At 44.8% G+C, this 19,534-nt stretch overlaps 3 protein-coding genes across 4 annotated transcripts in view; 2 read left to right on the top strand and 1 right to left on the bottom strand.

Moving 5' to 3' along the window:
• The window catches only part of LOC139408130 (receptor-type tyrosine-protein phosphatase beta-like), a 45,272-nt gene extending 33,506 nt beyond the window's left edge, over positions 1-11,766 (top strand). For both annotated transcript variants that reach the window (XM_071151902.1, XM_071151903.1), the window contains 21 exons: positions 219-360; positions 472-608; positions 866-1,129; positions 1,652-1,918; positions 2,158-2,457; positions 3,130-3,408; positions 3,755-3,904; positions 4,034-4,316; positions 4,630-4,736; positions 4,877-4,982; positions 5,105-5,185; positions 5,340-5,357; positions 5,479-5,560; positions 6,666-6,756; positions 6,905-6,981; positions 8,218-8,352; positions 8,468-8,590; positions 9,379-9,542; positions 9,961-10,096; positions 10,260-10,380; positions 10,816-11,766. In XM_071151902.1, coding sequence (XP_071008003.1) covers positions 219-360; positions 472-608; positions 866-1,129; positions 1,652-1,918; positions 2,158-2,457; positions 3,130-3,408; positions 3,755-3,904; positions 4,034-4,316; positions 4,630-4,736; positions 4,877-4,982; positions 5,105-5,185; positions 5,340-5,357; positions 5,479-5,560; positions 6,666-6,756; positions 6,905-6,981; positions 8,218-8,352; positions 8,468-8,590; positions 9,379-9,542; positions 9,961-10,096; positions 10,260-10,380; positions 10,816-10,838 — 3,086 coding nt within the window. In that variant the 3' untranslated portion in view covers positions 10,839-11,766. The remainder of the gene's footprint in view (positions 1-218; positions 361-471; positions 609-865; positions 1,130-1,651; positions 1,919-2,157; positions 2,458-3,129; positions 3,409-3,754; positions 3,905-4,033; positions 4,317-4,629; positions 4,737-4,876; positions 4,983-5,104; positions 5,186-5,339; positions 5,358-5,478; positions 5,561-6,665; positions 6,757-6,904; positions 6,982-8,217; positions 8,353-8,467; positions 8,591-9,378; positions 9,543-9,960; positions 10,097-10,259; positions 10,381-10,815) is intronic.
• An 86-nt stretch (positions 11,767-11,852) lies between these two features.
• On the top strand, positions 11,853-18,960 carry LOC139408172 (fibroblast growth factor receptor substrate 2-like). The gene is made up of 7 exons (XM_071151905.1): positions 11,853-12,268; positions 12,822-12,905; positions 13,017-13,108; positions 13,346-13,532; positions 14,924-15,058; positions 15,332-15,495; positions 15,780-18,960. Exons 3-7 carry the CDS (start codon positions 13,043-13,045, stop codon positions 16,920-16,922), a joined length of 1,695 nt encoding a protein of 564 aa, XP_071008006.1. The 5' UTR covers positions 11,853-12,268; positions 12,822-12,905; positions 13,017-13,042; the 3' UTR covers positions 16,923-18,960.
• The window catches only part of LOC139408156 (nuclear pore complex protein Nup160-like), a 31,826-nt gene continuing 31,243 nt past the window's right edge, over positions 18,952-19,534 (bottom strand). Inside the window, exon 30 of the mRNA XM_071151904.1 lies at positions 18,952-19,473. Within this exon, the coding sequence (XP_071008005.1) occupies positions 19,390-19,473 (84 nt within the window). The 3' untranslated portion in view covers positions 18,952-19,389. The remainder of the gene's footprint in view (positions 19,474-19,534) is intronic.

A 19,534-nucleotide genomic window follows, 5' to 3' on the forward strand; every position in this document is an offset into this window, starting at 1 on the left:
GTTCTTGGCTATCTACAATTTGAAATCAGTCCATTTGACGGAACTGATTGGTTCTGCTTCTTTTTTTTTTTACCCCCTAATCGGCTGTTGATTGGTCAACAGTGATGCCTATGTGCAATTTGTATCCCTTAGGAAATAAGTCATCTGACCTCAATGGGACTACCTGGTTAAATAAAGGTCAGAAACAATCAAATCGAAACTGTCCCCTCTCTCCTCAGTCCCCTCTGCAGTGACGGGCCTGCAGGCTGACAACAGACACACCACCTGCAGTATTCAGGTGAGCTGGCAGGAGGCCCGGGGAGTGGCGGACGGCTACAGCCTGCAGCTGCTGGACGACAGGGGACACCTGGTCACCAACAGGTATTATTATTTGTGTATTCTATTGGCATTCTTGTATTTATTCTATGAACCACTCCAATTGTATTGAATTGAGTGGAATGGAATAGAATTGAATTGAATTAAATTGTACAGCTCCCAGGCCTCCTCTGGGTCCACTCCGCTCCAGCACCACTTTGACGGCCTCACCCCGGGGAAGAGGTACCACGTCCTGGTCCACACCACCAGCGGAGGGGTCCGCAGTGAGGGGGTCACCGCTGAAGCACGCACGCGTAAGACTGCATGGATTTATTCACCAAGTCCCTTGAAAAAAATGTCCAGTGGTATTATGTGCAGTACAGAAGTGCTCAACCCTAATCCTGGAGAGCCATATGTTATTTTCTAAGAAGTTGTTCCTTCTCACTGTGCTTCCTTCTCACTTGCTCTTCGGGGTCTAGGTCAGGTTCTGGTAAAGCACATTGTAACAACTGATGATGAGAGAGGGTTTTGATAAATGTGATTTAAATTTGATTGAATAATTCATCCCCAGGTCCGGCAGCGGTTAGCGACCTCTCCATCCAGGCCAACAGCAGCAGCAGCCTGTCCTTCCACTGGTCTCCCCCAGAGGGAGATTTGGAAGGTTACGACCTCTACCTGTACAATGGAGACGACACCCTGTACGACCGGCGCAGTGGCCAGCCTAACACGCTGCAGGTCTCCTTCCAGGGCCTGAGGCCTGGTGCCCCCTACAGGATGGTGGTGTTAACACGCAGCGGAGAGCAGACCAATGACTCAGCTATCTGGGCCAGGACTGGTGAGAGAGCTACAGATGTAGGATCTTAATTTGACCAGCATTGTTGCAGCAAAATAATCCTGCAGCAACAGTATTTGAACGTTTAGTCCCATTCACACTTTTCCAACAATTTTATGTTGCTTGATTGGTGGTTAGTCTTATTAGCTGGCCAAAATGAGGCTGCATGAAAAGTGGAATCCTGTTAATATAACTGTGTGTTAGTGTGGGTTTTCAGTGAATTTATGTAAATCCTGCAGCGCAGGACAAATCTCAGCAATGACAGGGTGATCAAATTAAAATCTAACATCTGTGCTCTCTAGTGCTGAGGAGGGGTACTGTCGGTCTAGGGTATGATAAAGACAAATTCTTACTTGAGATAAGATGTGAGTTTCACATCACGTGATGGCACATACGTAAGGTGTTTCTTTCACATAAACTACGTGGTAAACAAACAACTAAGTGCTAACTGTATCCGTCACGCTCACTGACATTACATCATGACTTGACATCTGATTTTTTTCCACTCCTCCTCGTCCTCCTCAGTCCCAGCTGCAGTGACGTCTCTGCAGGCCCGAAGTCATCCCCAGGCGGAGGAGCTCCGGGTGTCGTGGGAGCGTGCAGAGGGGGAGCTGAGCGGCTACCTGCTGTCTGTCTACAACCCAGATGGCTCCCAGCAGGCAGAGGAGGCTCTAGGGCCCGACGCCACGGAGTATGCCGTCCCCACGCTGATCCCCGGGCGCCTCTACCAAGCTGTCATCCTCACCCGCAGTGGAGAGCTCACAAACAGGGCCACCACTCAGGGCAGGACCGGTGAGTCCTCTCTTACTAGATGATTGTCAATGAGTGTTGAGGGGGAATTAGTTGAGTCAGTAAAGAGAACATATGGATGTACAGTAGAAAGAGCAGCTTTCTTGAGGGCTGTCCTGATATGTCTTGATGTTTAACAACACAATTACCATATATTCTACACTAAAATCTGTTTTTATTGTACAGTATTTGCTTGGATGTTCATCAAATTGCTTATCTTTGCGTTGTTATCATCTCTTCAGCCCCCAGACCCCCTACCTCTGTGTCATTCGGCGGGGTCACCAACACTTCCCTGGAACTGACCTGGAGTGGTCCTGCAGGCAGCGACTACGATGACTTTGACCTGCAGTGGGAACCGCGGGACCACCTGTCTGTGTTCAACCCCTACCACACCCGGACCTCCGGCAGCCGCATCCTTAAGGGCCTGTACCCCGGACGCTTGTACAACTTCAGCCTGCGTACTGTCAGTGGGGCTGTTGGTGGTGTTGGTGAGGATGGGAGCCCTGCCTACAGCCTGCCCATCCACAAGAGCATCCGAACCAGTAGGTGGCGCTATACTGTACACTGTTTGGTTGCAAGTATTGCAAGACTAAGAAGATGTCGAGTCGTTGCTTGGCTAGAACAAACTCCTGTGCACACTACAGACATGGATAAAAGCAGGTGCCAAATGTTTCACCGGATGTATAAGCATCATCAAATATGGGGAGGAGAGGAAGCCCAGTGGCCGATAGTGGGAGAATATTGAACGAGATGGAATTGAGCGGACATTCTGCTCATTTTCTCACAAAAGAAAAGCCCAATATCAAAACAGTTTTCTGTTCCCAAAACTAGAATCCGTTACGGACAGAGTGCACAATGTTTTGTAGATGCGACACTTTGTTAAAGTTTTGAACAATTGTGTTGTTAACAAGGAGTGCAAGGGCGAATTGAGTTATTGCACACGCGCACTTTACAGAGAAAGTGTTTCCTAGCGGAAATATAGGATCTCGCTAGCTCATGCTAGCTCATGCTAGCTCATGCTTGGCTCTGCCCACCTCCTTGCTTTTTTTCTGCCCACCACGTTTAATTTACTCCCATTGAAAACGGCACAGATTAACTATCTTGAGTTAGTTATAAATATCTTTGACCCATTTGACCTCTGTACTAGAGAGACTATAGTTTTTTGGACCCCTGTTCTTACCTCCGACGCCCTCTACAATTTATCCCATCCATAGAGCCAGAGCGTGTTCAGTACCTACACTGCCGCCCCCAGAACTCCACCTCCATCTCCTGTTCCTGGGGCCCCCCGGAGGCCGACTGTGACTCCTACACCATTGAGTGCCTCCACCAGGACTCCCGCACCCTGGTGTACTCCCGGCGTACGGGCCGCGACAGCACCCTCTACCACATCACCCAGCTGGAGCCGCACAAACGCTACACCGTCTCCATCAAGGCTATCTCCGACAGCATGACCAGCGAGGCCGCTGAGGATAGCGTGGTCACCATGATCGACCGTGAGTGCCAAAGGGGTTGTGTTTGGCTTGTGGTCACAGTGACTGTGTGATGATGACCACAGGGAGAGATGCGATACGGTCAACTCTGTATGGCTAAATGACAGCCAAAGCCATTGACTTTGAGTATGGTCTCACTGCTGTCTCCTCTAGTTATTTTGTGGTCCTTATAGGTCACTTTAACCAGTTATAAACATGGTTCGAAGGCCACTATGATCCACTGTGGTGTGAAGCTGTTGTGGGCTGATATTCTGTGAACTAGGATTCTGCTAGTCCATGTATGTTCCCGGCTAACAAGGTACATTCCAGTACAATCCTAGCTGTTCTATTGCTGCGTTTCTCCCTCCAGGCCCTCCCCTCCCTTCCCTCGGCACCCGGGTTAACAACAGGGCTGCTCTCATCACCAAAAACACCATCTTCTTCAAGTTTAACTGCAGCTGGTTCAGTGACATCAACGGAGCAGTCAAGTTCTTCACAGTGGTGGTGACCGAGTCTGAAAGTAAGCGGAATTAAGGTTGAACAATATAGACAAATCTATCTATCTGTCTATTGCTGAATGTACAGTAGGTTGATTTCTTTGAATTACTGTAATCATGGATGGATGTGATTGTGAATCCCCCCCCTCCAGACAATGAAAACATTCAACCAGAGCAGCACCACCCTCTACCCTCCTATCTGGACTACAAATTGAACAGTTCCGTCAAGGCCTACCAAACCAGCTACTTCCCCAGCCGCTGCACAGTGGGATCAGACAGCGAGACCCAGAGCTTTGCGATCAGCCTGGGTACGGGTATGGACACCCTCGGGGGGGCATGTGACCACCTACAGGCCCAGGACAGGGAGCAGGACCCAGACAAACACAGAGACCACCCTTTCTGTGATGGCCCACTCAAACCCAAAACTGCATACAGGTATAGTACAGGGTTCTGCCTAAATCAATCCAGTTTCCTCCCGCAGTCTTGGCAGATCTGTCGTTTCTTTGTTGCTGATTTCTACAAGCAGGAATTTTCCCCGCTGTGTACGATGATGTCATATTGCCCGCAGTTTGTTTTTCTTTTATCTGTAGTTGATCAAATTGGGGCCTTAGAGTGTAATTCTCTAACACTTTATTTGGATAGTCCCAAGTAGATAGTTTGTAGATGTTCAATGACTCAACAACATTTCAGCTAGTGTCATACAGTGGGACCATACTGGGTGTCATGGTGGGCTTTCTCTTCTCTCTAGGCTCAGTGTGCGTGCGTTCACCCAGCTTTTTGACGAGGAGCAGAGCAGATACACCCCGCCCCTCTACACAGACACTTACCTGTCCCTCCCCCTGGTCACAGAAGCAGGTGGGATACTATTCACACACAACTCTGATTGGTTGATGGTGTATGATGCCGAGGTGTGATTGGTAGTTAGCGAGAAATGCTTATGAGTGATTGGTCCTCTATGAGAAAGACTGTTGATTGGTTGTATATTCCTCTCATAGAGCCCCTGAGCGGTGTGATCGAGGGCATCAGTGCCGGCATGTTCCTCATTGTCATGGTGGTGGGAGTCACTGCACTGCTCATCTGCAGACAGAAAGTTCGCAAAGTGTGAGTTCCTGGCCCTCCCTGCCCCATGTAACCTACTCACACACTTTGACCTACCTATACACTGCATACCAGCGTGATATTGCACTCTACGTACACTCTACATACGACACTTGTGATTACAGTAGTGTGCAGGAGCGGCGGGTGGTCCGACTGAGCATGAGGAGGGAGAGGCCCACATCAGGAGTGCACATGGGCGTCAGGGGGTAAGAGGAGGAGCAGTCTGTGATCAGTTCTAATGCATTTCATTTGTTACATATATAAAATATAATGTGTTTCCTGGCAGGATAAAAACTCACAAAGGAATGACCATTAATGCATTTGAGCCAATAATACCTTGATCTCCCTTTTTTTTTCCAGTAACCGTCGTATTTCAAGGTATGTTTTAAATGCTTTGGTTATTGTTTTCACCCAATTACTGTTAAGTCCATTTTGGTTCGTCTTTTGCACCACTCTGTTTGGCTCAAACCTTTTTTTAAATCTGTTGATCCTGCTGCAGCCCCGTCAAGATCATGCACTTTGAGTCCCACTACACCAAACTCCAGGCTGACTCCAATTATCTACTGTCTGAGGAGTACGAAGTAAGACTGGATAACATTCACTGTCCGTTGGGCATTCTCAATCACATATAATAGCATTGGAGTACATTTACAGGAAGTCGGAATAGTCCTATTTACTTTACTTTAATAAAGAAAACAATACAGACGTGATTAGATGTATTTTCCTGCTCTGACACCTACCTTTTAATTTAAAGTGTTTTAAATAGTAGATTGATTATGACATTTTATTAAATGCATACAGTATTTACAGTGGCAAGAAAAAAGTATGTGAACCCTTTGGAAGTAGGTGGGCTGTGTCTTTTTTACTCCACACATAGTGCTGTATGTTCCTTCCAAACAACTCAACTTTAGTTTCATCTGTCCACAGAATGTTTTGCCAGTAGTGCTGTGGAACATCTAGGTGCACTTTTGCAAACTTCAGACATGCAGGAATGTTTTTGTTGGACAGCAGTGGAATGGTGTCCTGCCATGAACACCATTCTTGTTTAGTGCTTTACGTATCGTAGACTCGTCAACAGAGATGTTAGCATGTGATCTCGCAGTCATCTTTGCAGGACGGACCCTCCTAGGGAGAGTAGCAACAGTGCTGAACTTTCTCCATTTATAGGCAATTTGTCTTTACCGTAGACTGATGAACATCAAGTCTTTTAGAGATACTTCTGTAACCCTTTCCAGCTTTATGCAAGTCAACAATTCTTTATCTGAAGGTCTTCTGAGATCTCTTTTGTTTGAGGCATGGTTCACATCAGGCAATGCTTCTTGTGAATAGCAAACTCAAATTTTGTGAGTGTTTTTTGTAGGGCAAGGCAGCTCTAACCAACATCTCCAATATTGTCGCATTGATTGGAGAAGTTATTAGCCTAGGCGTTCACATACTTTTCCCAACCTACACTGTGAATGTTTAAATGATGTATTCGATATAGACAAGAAAAATACAATAATTTGTGTGTTATTAGTTTAAGCACACTGTTTGTCTATTGTTGTGACTTAGATGAAGATCAGATCACATTTTATGACCAATTTATGCAGAGCTCCAGGTAATTCCAAAGGGTTCACATACTTTTTCTTGCCACTGTATGTTCAGTCGGTATCTTTGGTAAACCTAACGTGTCACTTCCTGTGTAAGGACCTGAAAGACGTAGGAAGGAACCAGCCCCTGGACACAGCCCTACTGCCAGAGAACAGGGGGAAGAACCGATACAACAACATCCTTCCCTGTGAGTCAGATGCACAATGCGATTTCACAGGGTTCGAATACATAGACAAAAAACAAGAAAAAAACAAACAATTTAGAGATTTCTTTCTTTTCAATATGACAACTAAATTGCCAACTCAATGTCTTTGTGCATGGCCTGTGTTGTGTAGACGACTTGACCCGTGTGAAGCTGTCTTATGTGGATGATGATCCGTGCTCTGACTACATCAACGCCAGCTACATTCCTGTAAGTTATCCAAACAAACGGACAAATCCGAACCAACCTTCACTCTGGTAAAATCCCCTCTGTTGTGTGGGGTGGGGGGCTGGAGGTGGTTGGGAGGGCTGGGGTAGGACTGGAGGTGGTTGGAAGGGCTGGGGTAGGACTGGAGGTGGTTGGGAGGGGTGGGGTAGGACTGGAAGTGGTTGGGAGGGGTGGGGTAGGGTAGGGCTGGAGGTAGTTGGGAGGGGTGGGGTAGGGCTGGAGGTAGTTGGGAGGGGTGGGGTAGGGCTGGAGGTAGTTATGAGGGGTAGGGTAGGACTGGAGGTAGTTGTGAGGGGTGGGGTATGGCTGGAGGTAGTGGTGAGGGGTGGGGTAGGGCTCGAGGTAGTTGGGAGTGGTGGGGTAGGGCTGGAGGTAGTTGTGAGGGGTGGGGTAGGGTTGGAGGTGGTTGGGTGGCCTGCGACACCATTTTTATATAAAATTATTTAGATACCCCACCATGTAAAAGTAGTTATGTAATCAATGTTACTTTTTGAATTTGGGCTATGACAATTTGTTACAGTCGGACAGTACTTTTTTTGTTGTTGCAGTATTTCAATCTGAAGATGCATCAGAAAGGAATTGGGAAGTTCAATAGATCATCAGGCAATAATGTTGTATGATCTTCTGTGTAGAAAATAACATAATCATTGAAGATGTTATTTTTCCCCCAGTCTGATTTAGTGCCTAGGATTGTCCACTCGGTTCTAACGGCTTGTGGGCATAGTAGAGGGAAACAGTACGGACGTATGTGTTCCTTAGAGTCATATATGTCAGGGATGGGGTCATAATATTTTGTATCTTCCTTAAACTATTCAAAAGATAGAGAAACATTTGTAAGAAGAAAACAGAAACCACTCTGTTCATTAAAACCGCCTCTACCAGAGGTTACTTACGTTACCCAGGTTCTATGAACCAAGCGCAAATGTTCTCTTAGGACCCCATTTTCCAATCAGATGGGGTCGCGACCCCTAGTTTGGGAAACCCTGCCGTAAACTCAGTTCCTCGGGGCAGGGTTGATTGATTGATTCTCAGCCATGTTCCTCAATTAGTATACCTGGGATTTACTACTTACTACACTCCCTGTGGAGCATAAGGCTGCCTGCCACAAGCTCATGCCATGCCAGACAATCCTTTGCAGCTTTTTTAGCTGCTTCATTAAACTTAATAATAAGGGTCAGGTGAAAAACGAAATGTCAATTAAATCTCTTCTTGTTTCAGGGGAACAACTTCCGTAGGGAGTACATTGCCACTCAGGGCCCACTTCCTGGAACCAAGGATGACTTCTGGAAGATGGTGTGGGAGCAGAATGTCAATAACATTGTCATGGTGACGCAGTGTGTGGAGAAAGGCAGGGTGGGTAGAAGGAGTTGCCTTTTTGCTTTGTCCGGACCAGTGCTGCTATCATGTTCTGTTGAACAACATGTTATTACAATGTTACTATCTACGCGTCTTTGTGTGGTCCTTCCAGGTGAAGTGTGATCACTACTGGCCCTTTGACCAGGAACCTTTGTATTATGGAGACCTCATAGTCCAGATGCTGTCTGAGTCTGTGTTGCCAGAGTGGACTATCCGGGAATTCAAGATTTGCAGCGTGAGTGTGCAGGACACTGATTCTGGAAACTGATTTTTTTTTTAAATACCAGGTTCTTTTCTTCAAAGTGATATATTGTGTGTTGGCCTTAAATTCAGTTTCACATATAGTAGTGATTGTTTTTTTTTATCATATTGAAATACAGTGGGAGTAGTGAACTATATATGTAGTTAAATTAGTAATTTATCTACATTTTGCAGTAGCTTGTTGGTAGTTCAACTAAATTCAAATCTAGGTAGTGTTTTCGGTAGTTAATAACTTGTTTGCCATGTAGTGGCATGGCTAACTACTTTTGCAAAAATATAAGCAAATATGGGTGAATCGGGCAATAATTTCAATATTTTGCAGTATCAGACCTGCCTAATTCTCACTTGAAATATGTTGTTTTGTGTTTAATAGGCAAAATTTCACATTCTGTTAACATATGACCCAAAAATGATCTGTTCTTGCAATTTGTAGTCTATGACATTTCAGATTTACTGTATATATGATAATGTTTCACAAAGTAGTTTGGTTGTAGTGAGTAACTTGAGTTAGCTAAGTAAACTTTTTCTGAAGGGTAGCTTTAATGTAGCCTAACATCTTCCAGTGTGAAGTATTTGGCAGCTTGTTAAACCGTATTTTCAGAGTAGCTTCTCCAACACTTGAAATATGACCATAATTGGGTGCAGCTAATGCTGTCTTGACGTATCATTATGTGACAGCACATACAGTAGGTAAGTAGCGAGCTGTGTGTAGTCAGCCTCTATTAAGTCTCTCTTTCTGACTGTGTCTTAACTCCCATGCAGGAGGACCAGTTGAACTACTCCAGGGTGGTGCGTCAGTTCCACTACACGGTGTGGCCCGACCACGGCGTCCCAGAGACCACCCAGTCACTCATCCAGTTTGTCAGGACCGTCAGGGACTATGTCAACAGGACCCCTGGGTCTGGGGCCACCGTAGCTCACTGCAGGTGGGTCACTGTCCCAATTCCCTAGTCTCCCATTCAAAACAAAAACTCCATAGGACACACTGAGATATAGTGTCTCGTCTTTCCTGAAGAGACAGTATAGTTACAGCCTGCAGTAATGACCAGAGTTAAGGTTAATTCCATTTCAATTCAAAAGAAATTGACTGAAATGATGTTGACAAATTATATTTCCCCTCTCCGTTTAGGTAAGGTAACTAAACTGTATTTGCCCTCCAACCTTTTCTCTCTCTCTCTCTCTCTCTCTCTCTGTCTGTCTGTCTGTCTGTCTGTCTGTCTGTCTGTCTGTCTGTCTGTCTGTCTGTCTGTCTGTCTGTCTGTCTGTCTGTCTGTCTGTCTGTCTGTCTGTCTCTCTCTCTCTCTCTCTCGCTTTGTCTTTCTCTCGCTCTCCTCTCTGTCACAGTGCTGGTGTGGGCCGTACAGGGACTTTCATATCCCTGGACAGAGTCCTGCAGCAGCTGGACACAAAGGACACAGTAGACATCTACGGAGCTGTCTTCGACCTGCGTCTCCACCGCTCACACATGGTGCAGACTGAGGTGAGACGGGTGTGTGTTTGTGTGAGATACAGTTTTACAGCTTTACTCTGTGTTACTCTGTGTGTATGTGCAGTTGTGTGTTAACTCCAGAACCTGTGTTATGTAATAACACATCCTGACATTGATATATCTGGGTATGTTTCTTTTCTTCTTTTCTTTAAAGTGCCAGTATGCGTATCTCCACCAGTGTATGAGAGACGTCCTCCGAGCCAGGAAGCTTCGCAGTGAGCAGGAGAACCCCCTCTACCCCATCTATGAGAATGTCAACCCTGACCCCCAAAGAGGTAAGCCCTCACATTCCTTAGAACTCTCTGTACTGCAGTTCATATTTAGAAGACATCACAAATGATCTATCCTGTCAAATATTAGCCTGGTGCCTGGTCCAGTCTGTTTGTGCATAGCCAACTCCTGTCTAGGTTAAAGTAAGATAATACAGTATTCATATGCCATTTAGCAGACCCTTTTATCCAAAGTGTCTTACAGTCATGCGTGCATGCGTTTTACATATGGGTGGTCCCGGGAATCGAACCCACTACCCTGGAATAGCAAACGCATATGACATGGCAACGATAGTAGAGATTATTATAACACTTACAGTTATACGACCAGGCTACTCAAGCAACCCATTTCAAACACAAAACGCAGCTACACACATTTAGGAGGTTGGAGAGCTGGATGACATCACAAATTATATTTTTTGTTTTGTTTTTGGCCTACAGATATGGTGTATGCCAGACGTTAAAGAGTGTCAGGACTACTGAAGGAGAGAACTGTTTGTACTTTCACTAGTATAGCACTGCAGGGACACATGTTCTACTATTTCTGTTGATTGTTCTTTTCTAGATATTATGGAATATAGAACACTTTATAGATATTAAATGATATGAGAATATCTATTAACATTATTGTATATACTTGCCTTATATCTGTGTGTTTGTATATTTGCTTTACATTTGCATCCTTGGCTTTCGTACACAGTGTGTTAATTTTGTTTGTTAAGCTGCCATTTATACATAATTACATAAAATGTCAAAAATCTGATACTGCATAAGTAAAAATGATCTAACAGTATTCACATATCTACAGTAAATGTACAGGCTATTGCATCTTTCACAAGTCACATTTTTCTCAAATGTTAGACAAAAATGCTTTCTGTTTGAAATTATACTTATTTTCATAAGCACTGAAATCATTCAAAAATATCTGAAATATGTATGTAGATAAACCCATTGCACATTTATTTGTGGATATTGTACAGCCCGTGCGATATATCGCTTGAATAGAAAACTAGTCATGTAAAAGGATGACCATATGAGTTATGAAAGCACACCGTTTATGTTGTGTAATCCATATATGTAGCCTGTAAGATGATAATGATTTTTGTGTATATTTTATGTATTTTAAAACATCGTTTGATGTATTTTAAAATCATGTCATGGAACTACAAATCACACACATCTACAATGTGCAAATCCACAACTCACACATTGGCAAACATGATTGTAATCATCTGAGTGATTGATGGATTCTGTGAATCCTTACACAAATTATAGTAGTTACTGTATGCAGTTTCCCATTTTGCAATCTAAGTAGGCCTAGAAACGTATCAAGACGAGGGCATTAATATATTATTTGAGTGTTTCAATAAAATACTTAGATAACTAAAAAAATAATTGACAATTATTTATTCATATAATACATTTATTATGGAGTCATGATTTGGGAGATGATGACCCAAGACCCCCCCCCCATCATCGCGCATGCGCAGTGGGCTGCATATTCACCACATTGAAAATGTTTGCCTGAAACTCTCGGAAGTTTAGCCAAGAAGTTGCTGTGATTTACTTAGCTGCAATAAAGACGGTGCCACTAAAATAACCTAGCTTATTTTTTGGGGGGTAAATATATATATATAGAAAGAGAGAGACATAAAGGATTATACATGGATTTATATCAATTTTCATTATCTTGTGGTCGAAAACATGAATGGTAGCCACCTTTGGAAGAAGTTGTGATTTATTTATTTTTTTGGCGCTCTACTAGCTAACAACGCAGAGTAAAGATGGTGGAGTTGAGCTAGCTTCGTATGAGATAGCAGAGCTAGCTAGCTAGGTTGCTATCGTTTGTGTCTGAAAAGTTTGGAAGAACTGCCCCCTTCCGTTTGCCATACTCGTAAGTATTCCAAAAATGTGTTAGTTAAGACAACTTGCATTCTATGTTTTTTTTTATTACTAATTCGCTAGCTAACTAGCGTGGCTGCTAGCAATTCACGAGAGCTAGCTACTGTAGTTAGCTAATGTTAACCTACTGGCTACAGTAATGAATGTGCTAACGGTGAAGTTTCGTAGTTAGTCAACCACGTCTGACCAAGGAGATTAAGTTACTAACGTTAACATTATCTAACCATTTGAGGAACTAGCTAGCTATAACGTTAACTATATATTTTCATATCTATAAAGCCAGTTAAACCAAAATCTTGTATTCGGAATATAATGCTTTGGCCCAAGCTACTTCTAGAGTTAGCCAGCGGAATTCGGTAACTTTAGCTAGCTTGTAACGACGTTAACTTTCCTTACTAGCTAACATTGTCTTATTTACATCCATTGAGGCCAACGCTAACCTTTTAACTTGCCAGACACAATAGCTAGCTAACGAACTCCAGTTGTATAACAAACTAGGTCGTCCAGCTACCTAACTTGGCTGACTGTAAATGATCTGTGTGCAGGCCCACATCTTATGTTGGCATAGCAGATAAAGAAAACATGAGTGCTCGGAAGATGGAACCAGGGATACTGGAGGTTGGATCTAGGTAAAAATATATATATATATTTTACTTTATTTAGCTACAACTCTTCCTATGATGTCTTTTCACTCGTATATGATGTCCATTCAATCTTATTTAAATGACCTTATGATCCAGACATCAGATGGTGCTCTGAAGAAGCCATGGGTAGCTGTTTAAGCTGTCCAGAGAAGGAGTCAATCCCAGATAATCATCAAACCAAATTTAAGGTGAGTCTCTTGATCCATTACAACAAACATACTTCAACGGTGGATCATTGCTGAGCCCATATTCTACTCCCTAGTTATGACAGATTTTGCGACATGTCAAAATATGGAGACCTCTCACCTGAATGAATGGGAGATATTTGTTGCATAATGAAGACCAGCTTCAATGCATTGCAGAGTACACATGTTTGTGTCGACTGACACAGTGACCATTGTGTAACGTTATTGTTCTGTTGCCAGGTGATAAACGTGGATGACGATGGGAACGAGCTGGGCTCGGGCATGATGGAGCTGACAGAGGTAGAGCTCGTCCTCCACACCTATCGCCGTGACGACGTCAAGTGGCCCTACATGTGCCTACGTCGCTATGGCTACGACTCCAACCTCTTCTCCTTCGAGAGTGGCCGCCGCTGCCAGACGGGACAAGGTAAATTAATAGAGCTTTCCATTCCGCACAATTATTGATTTCACGTATTTCATTCATTGATTTTTGTCATTTTCAAGGGCCGCTCAGCGTATGTCGCACAATTGACATTGAGGTCATTTAACAGACGCTCTTATCCAGAGCGATTTAAAGGAGCAATTATGGTTACGTGCCTTGCTCAGTGGCACATCAACATATTTTTCACATAGTCAGCTCTGGGATTCGAACGAGCGTTCTGTCAGTTACTAGCCCAACTTTCTTAACCGCTAGGCTACCTAACTAACTTATGTGGTGCCCCAGCTGCCTGGGCATTATTATACATTTTTACATTTTAGTTATTTGGCAGACGCACTTATCCGTAGCATTAATCATAAGGGAGCTAGGTGAGACAACCACATATCAGTCATAGTAAGCAAAACATTTCCTCTATAAAGCAGATATCAGCAAAGTCAGTGCTAGTAAGAAAAGACAAGTGTTAGTGCCAGAGGCAAGGGTGTTAGTATTTGTTTTTTGGGTGGGGGAGGGTTAACCGTTATAAAAAGCACATCAGAATACATTGAATCACATCTGCAACTAGGTCATTAGGCCCCAACATCAGCTTTACTGTTATATCGACTTGAACCAGTGAAATATTGATTATGCTGCAATGCTAATGACACAATTGTCTGTGTGGTTATTTTTTGACTCCATCCATGCTTTCAAAGGGATGAGGTCTGGGGGGGGGGGGGGTACTATGGGTTCTGGGGTTCTGGTAAGTCAGGCTTGCTGTGTTCCCGTGCTGTGATAATGATGTGATAATGTGATTACCAGAAATGTTAGTCATAGAAATAGAATCATAATGGCTTCATTGACTTAAATACGGCAATAGAAGCCCACTCTCGTGATTCTATTTCTGTGGTGACAGTATTGATGCCTGTGTCTGACTCTGTGTGGTGTTGTGCTTGAGGGAGTTGGAGTTTTGGGGTTTGGTCCCGCATAAGTTGTGTGTTCTGTTCTCTGTGCAGTGTGACTAGTCTCGGTGATAGGATCCTGTGTAGTTTGTCCCTGATGTGATGCCATACCTATGGTTGTTCCTATGTGTTCCTTCTTGACGTATTACTACGCTTCCTTTTTATCTCTATGGCTCTGTTGCTTTCACCTATCCAGTCCCTTTACATCATTGATTACAAGGCAGGCAAGGGCATAGGTGGCAAGGACAAGTTGAAAGAGCCCATAGATGTACAAAACTTTGTTAAACGTGAGTGCGTGAGCAGTGCTGGTAATGGTTGTTTCTCAAAACGTCTATATTGCAGTCGTGCTGCCCAATGTGTGGTTCCTGAGTTGAACATCATGATGAGCTCTGCGGCGCAACCGCACTTTTGACTTTTCTTGACTGCGTTTGACTGTGTCTTCAGGGATCTTTGCCTTTAAGTGTGCTCGGGCGGAGGAGATCTTCAACATGCTGCAGGAGGTGATGCACAACCACAGCATCAGTGTGGTGGAGGAGGCCGTACTGGAGACCAACCAGCAGGTCACACATACTCCTGCCGGTAATCCTATATTCATCCTACAACTAGGGCTTGCACAGGCCCCATAATGAATACTTCTACCAACACTTGCAATGACCTGAGAAATGCCTGTTCCTGTCCCTAGAATGTCCATTGCCTCATATGGCTGTCACACTCTCAAATACCTAACTCTTTCATTACTGAGCCTTCCTTCATTAGATAACTGCTATAAAAAGAAAAGGCTGAAGTCTTGTCTGTCAGTCAACCCTTTCATTGTCCCCACTGACCCCCAGTTCTTCGCTTATGTCTATTCAGCTCTGGGCTACTCTGTTCCCACCGTGCACAATGGTGTCACCCGGATCCCTTCGGTGGGCGACGCCCCCTCGCACCCCTCCACACGCCACCCATCTGTGGCCAGCACCCGACTGCCCTCGGTGGGAGAGGAGTCTACACACCCCCTCCTAGTGGCTGACGAGGCGGTGAGAGAACAACTCTAACACCAAATGCCTGGCGAATTTGAGGGAATATAATAAGGCCTGCCCTGCACACTGAAATACTCCCAAAACGTATAGCTTTATTGATAAAACTACATCTCCATACAAATGTTTGGGTCATGTTCAGTAGAGCACATTTTGAGATATCCTAAAGAAGACACCCACTGTGCTACTTGTGACATCGATGGGAAATAATGAGTTGATGTAGAAGCTGCTGAGTTGGGGTGATAACGATGTTCTATTAACCCTGTCTCCTGATCCGTCCACAGGTCCACACTTATGTGAACACCACAGGCCTGCTGGATGACCAGCCCAGCCCTCTGACTGCTCCAGCCCCTCTGGACAGCCCTGGCTCAGCCCAGTCCCAGTGCCCCCCTACACCACCACCTCCGCGGGTAGCCAGACCAGAGCCCCAGGCCCAGCTCCAGGAAGAACCCCAGGTACTGCTGGAGTCCCAGGGGGTACGCTTCGTGCTGGGGCCCACCCCTGCGCAGAAAAAGATGGCCAAGGGGAAGCATCAGACTGAGGATGGAGATGAAGAGGAGGCAGGGGAGGACTCAGAGTCCCCGGAGCCTGGAGAGGGAGAGACCAACGGCCACACAGACATGGAGGCCCCAGCCCCACCAGAGGGCCAGCCTCAGCCGTCCTCTACACACTCCAATGGCTCCTCTGCCTCTGTCGGGGCTCCAGCCACAGCCCCTCGCCGCCATCTCTTGCCCCCCGTGACCCCTGACACCCTGCAGAATGTCAACAACTCAGCCCAGCGGCGCACGGCCCTCCTAGACTACGAGAACCTCCCAGCCCTGCCGCCCGTCTGGGAGACCCGCAAGCCCAGCAACGAGGAGGAGGAGAACAACAGTGGACCCCGTGGTGGAGGAGGCCAGGGGGGGCTAAAGATGTCCTCCCTCAACGGCTACAACCACCACAGCCTCCTCCACCACTCCTACTCCCATCCCCTGTCAGCCCACCCCCCTCTGTCAGCCATGGAGTCCTCCCACAACTATGTGAACACAGAGAATGTGACTGCCCCCCTCAGCGCCCGCTGTGCCCCCGACACGGCACGCCGCCGCAGCGACGGGCCCATCGTGTTCAACTTCGACTTCCGCCGGCCGTTGGGTCAGGAGCATCCCAAGACGCTCAACTACATCGAGGTGGAGATGGAAACTACCGCCTCTTCCTCCGCAGCCTCCAAGGGTGCGTCCTCAGACACCAGCAACCCCCAAACGCCCCGCACCCCAACCTCGCCGCCTCTGCCTACCACCCCCACGCGCCGCACCGAGCTCTACGCCTTCATCGACATCGAGCGCACCGCCGCCATGTCCAACCTGCAGAAGGCCCGGCCGCATGACGACGGGTCACTGAGGAAAACGCGGCACAATAGCACAGAGCTTCCCACCAAAAGCACTGTCTGACTATTACCTGATCCGCCTGGCACCTTTTTCTACCATTTACCCCTTTTTTAAATATGAAACAAATGGGAAGGCAGCCTGTACAGGGGCCTTTGTTAGAGACACAGACAGATAAACACGTGACGGAGACATTGGAAATGCAAAGAGACTCCAGAAAGCGGTCCTAAAATGAGATATAAACAGACTTGATTGGGGTTACCTGTAAGGGAATTCAGGTAGACCAAAGTAGGTACTTACTTGCCATATACCAATTTATTCCTATGGTAATATAATACCTCTTCTCCTTCACCCATTCTACAGTGCATTTGGGTTGTTTATTATGTTAATAAGACTGGACTGCATTCCTCCTCACCCACCGTACAAATCAGTATTACTGAACAAAGCATTCCATTTAGCCTTTTTATGATTCACTACATGCTGCTGTAATTTCAGTATCTGAGGATTACATGGTACACTTCATGTTTGACTATGTACAGTAGATTCTGGCACAATAAATGTCTGTTCTGTTTGTATTTAGCTGATCAATGCTTCCCCCCCTTAACTTTAATCCTAGATGATCGAGCACTAGCTAGATATGAAGGTATGACATGTATTCTATCCAAATTATTCAAGGTTTGATATTGTGGGTATGGGCCTCCTTATATAAATGACCCGATGTGGTTTGATATCCCTCAATATTTTAACAAATCAGATGACATCTAATATACGCTACTGGTCAAAAGTTTTAGAACACCTACTCATTCAGGGGGTTTTCTTAATTTTTACTATTTTCTACTTTGTAGAATAATAGTGAAGTCATGTAGTAACTAACCATAGTGATATATCTAAATATATTTGAGTCTTCAATGTAGCCACCTTTTGCCTTGATTACAGCTTTGCACACTATTGGCATTCTCTCAACCAGCTTCACCTGGAATGCTTTTCTGAAAGTCTTGAAGGAGTTCCCACATATTCTGAGCACTTGTTAGCTGCTTTTCCTTCACTCTGCGGTCAAACTCATCCCAAACCATCTTAATTGGGTGGAGGCCAGGTCATCTGATGCACCACTCTCCTTCTTGGTCAAATAGCCCTTGCACAGCCTGGAGGTGTGTTGGGTCATTGTCCTGTTGAGAAACAAATGATAGTCCCACTAAGCGCAAACCGGAAAGGATGGCGTATCGCTGTGGTAGCTAAGTGTGCCTTGAATTCTAAATAAATTGGACTGTGTTACCAAAAAAGCACCACCTCCATGCTTTATGGTGGGGAGATCGTCTGTTCAAAGACACCAAAAATCTCAAATTTGGACTCCAGACCAAAGGACAAATTTCCCTTGCTTCTTGGTGTCCTTTAGTGGTTTCTTTGCGGCAATTTGACCATGAAGGTTTGATGTTGAGTTACTTGAACATCCTCTGCAGCAGAGGTAACTCAGGGTCTTTTCTGTGGCTGTCATAACGCTTGGTTTTTGCAACTGCACTTGACATTTTCCATATTGACGGTTGTTTCTCTTTGCTTATTTTAATTGTTCTTGCCATAATATGTACTTGGGTCTTTTACCAAATAGAGCTATCTTCTGTATACACCTACCTTGGCTCAAACGTGTTAAGGCAGACCTGTTAATTGAAATGCATTCCAGGTGACTACCTCATGAATCTGGTTGAGTGTGCAAAGCAAAGGGTGGCTATTTGGTTCCATCTGTTATTTCGTTCTACAATGTAGAAAATAAAAACCCTTGGATGATGTCCTAAAACTTGAATGGTAGTGTACGTGCAGTTCTAATTTGTCTCAGCCTTAATATGTTCTACTTGCTAGGAACATTGGAATGCCTTTAAGCTAGACTCTGCAATATGACAAGTTAACTAATGTAAGCATGCATTGAAGGTTGAGCCAATGGTGCTCTTGTAAGATTTGAATACTTCCCTGCATACATTCAGAGAAGTTGAGACGAGACGCGGGGTTCTTGTTGATTTATGAAGGAAGTTGCCCTGCTGTGTTTCATGTCGCTGAGTCTACCTTCAGTGTGTTCAAATACTAATAAAATGGCATTTAGGACAACTTCTCAATACCAAGGAAAACTTTAATTGCATTACAACTTACAACAAACATGATTGTAAAAGTTCACAGGCAGCAAAGTACAAAAGAACATGTTTCAATATGATTACAATGTAAAAAATACATTGTCTCCAGAGGTGAAAACACCTTGAATTGTTAGTTGGAACTCAGACAATATATACAGTACATTTGAGCAACAAGCAGGTAAGATGCACTCTTTTCCTGAACTCAATCTGGTGAGGTTCATACAAAGTGTTTATTTGAACCTTAATACAAAAATAGGTGTATTTATCTTCTTCCAGAGTCATGACAGTAAGCGCACCATATGGAGGGGCAGTGCTATGGCTCTTTCAATTAGTCTTCCCTTGATTCATCACATTCTTTCCAATACGGTTAAGGTGAGAGGAAAGATTGAGATTGAGCCTGTGTTCTGACTGAGGTGCTACTGGGCCTGGAGTCTTCGCCTTGTTGTCTGGTCCACCAGTTTGTGGTAGTCATTCAGCTTGTCCTGCAGTTTGTTGTATATCTGAGAGGACAGTCATAAGAAGCATGGTGATTCGTGTTAACATTTAAACTGATGACAGTCA

Source organism: Oncorhynchus clarkii, chromosome 1 (assembly GCF_045791955.1).
Source record: "Oncorhynchus clarkii lewisi isolate Uvic-CL-2024 chromosome 1, UVic_Ocla_1.0, whole genome shotgun sequence".
Lineage (NCBI taxonomy): Eukaryota > Metazoa > Chordata > Actinopteri > Salmoniformes > Salmonidae > Oncorhynchus > Oncorhynchus clarkii.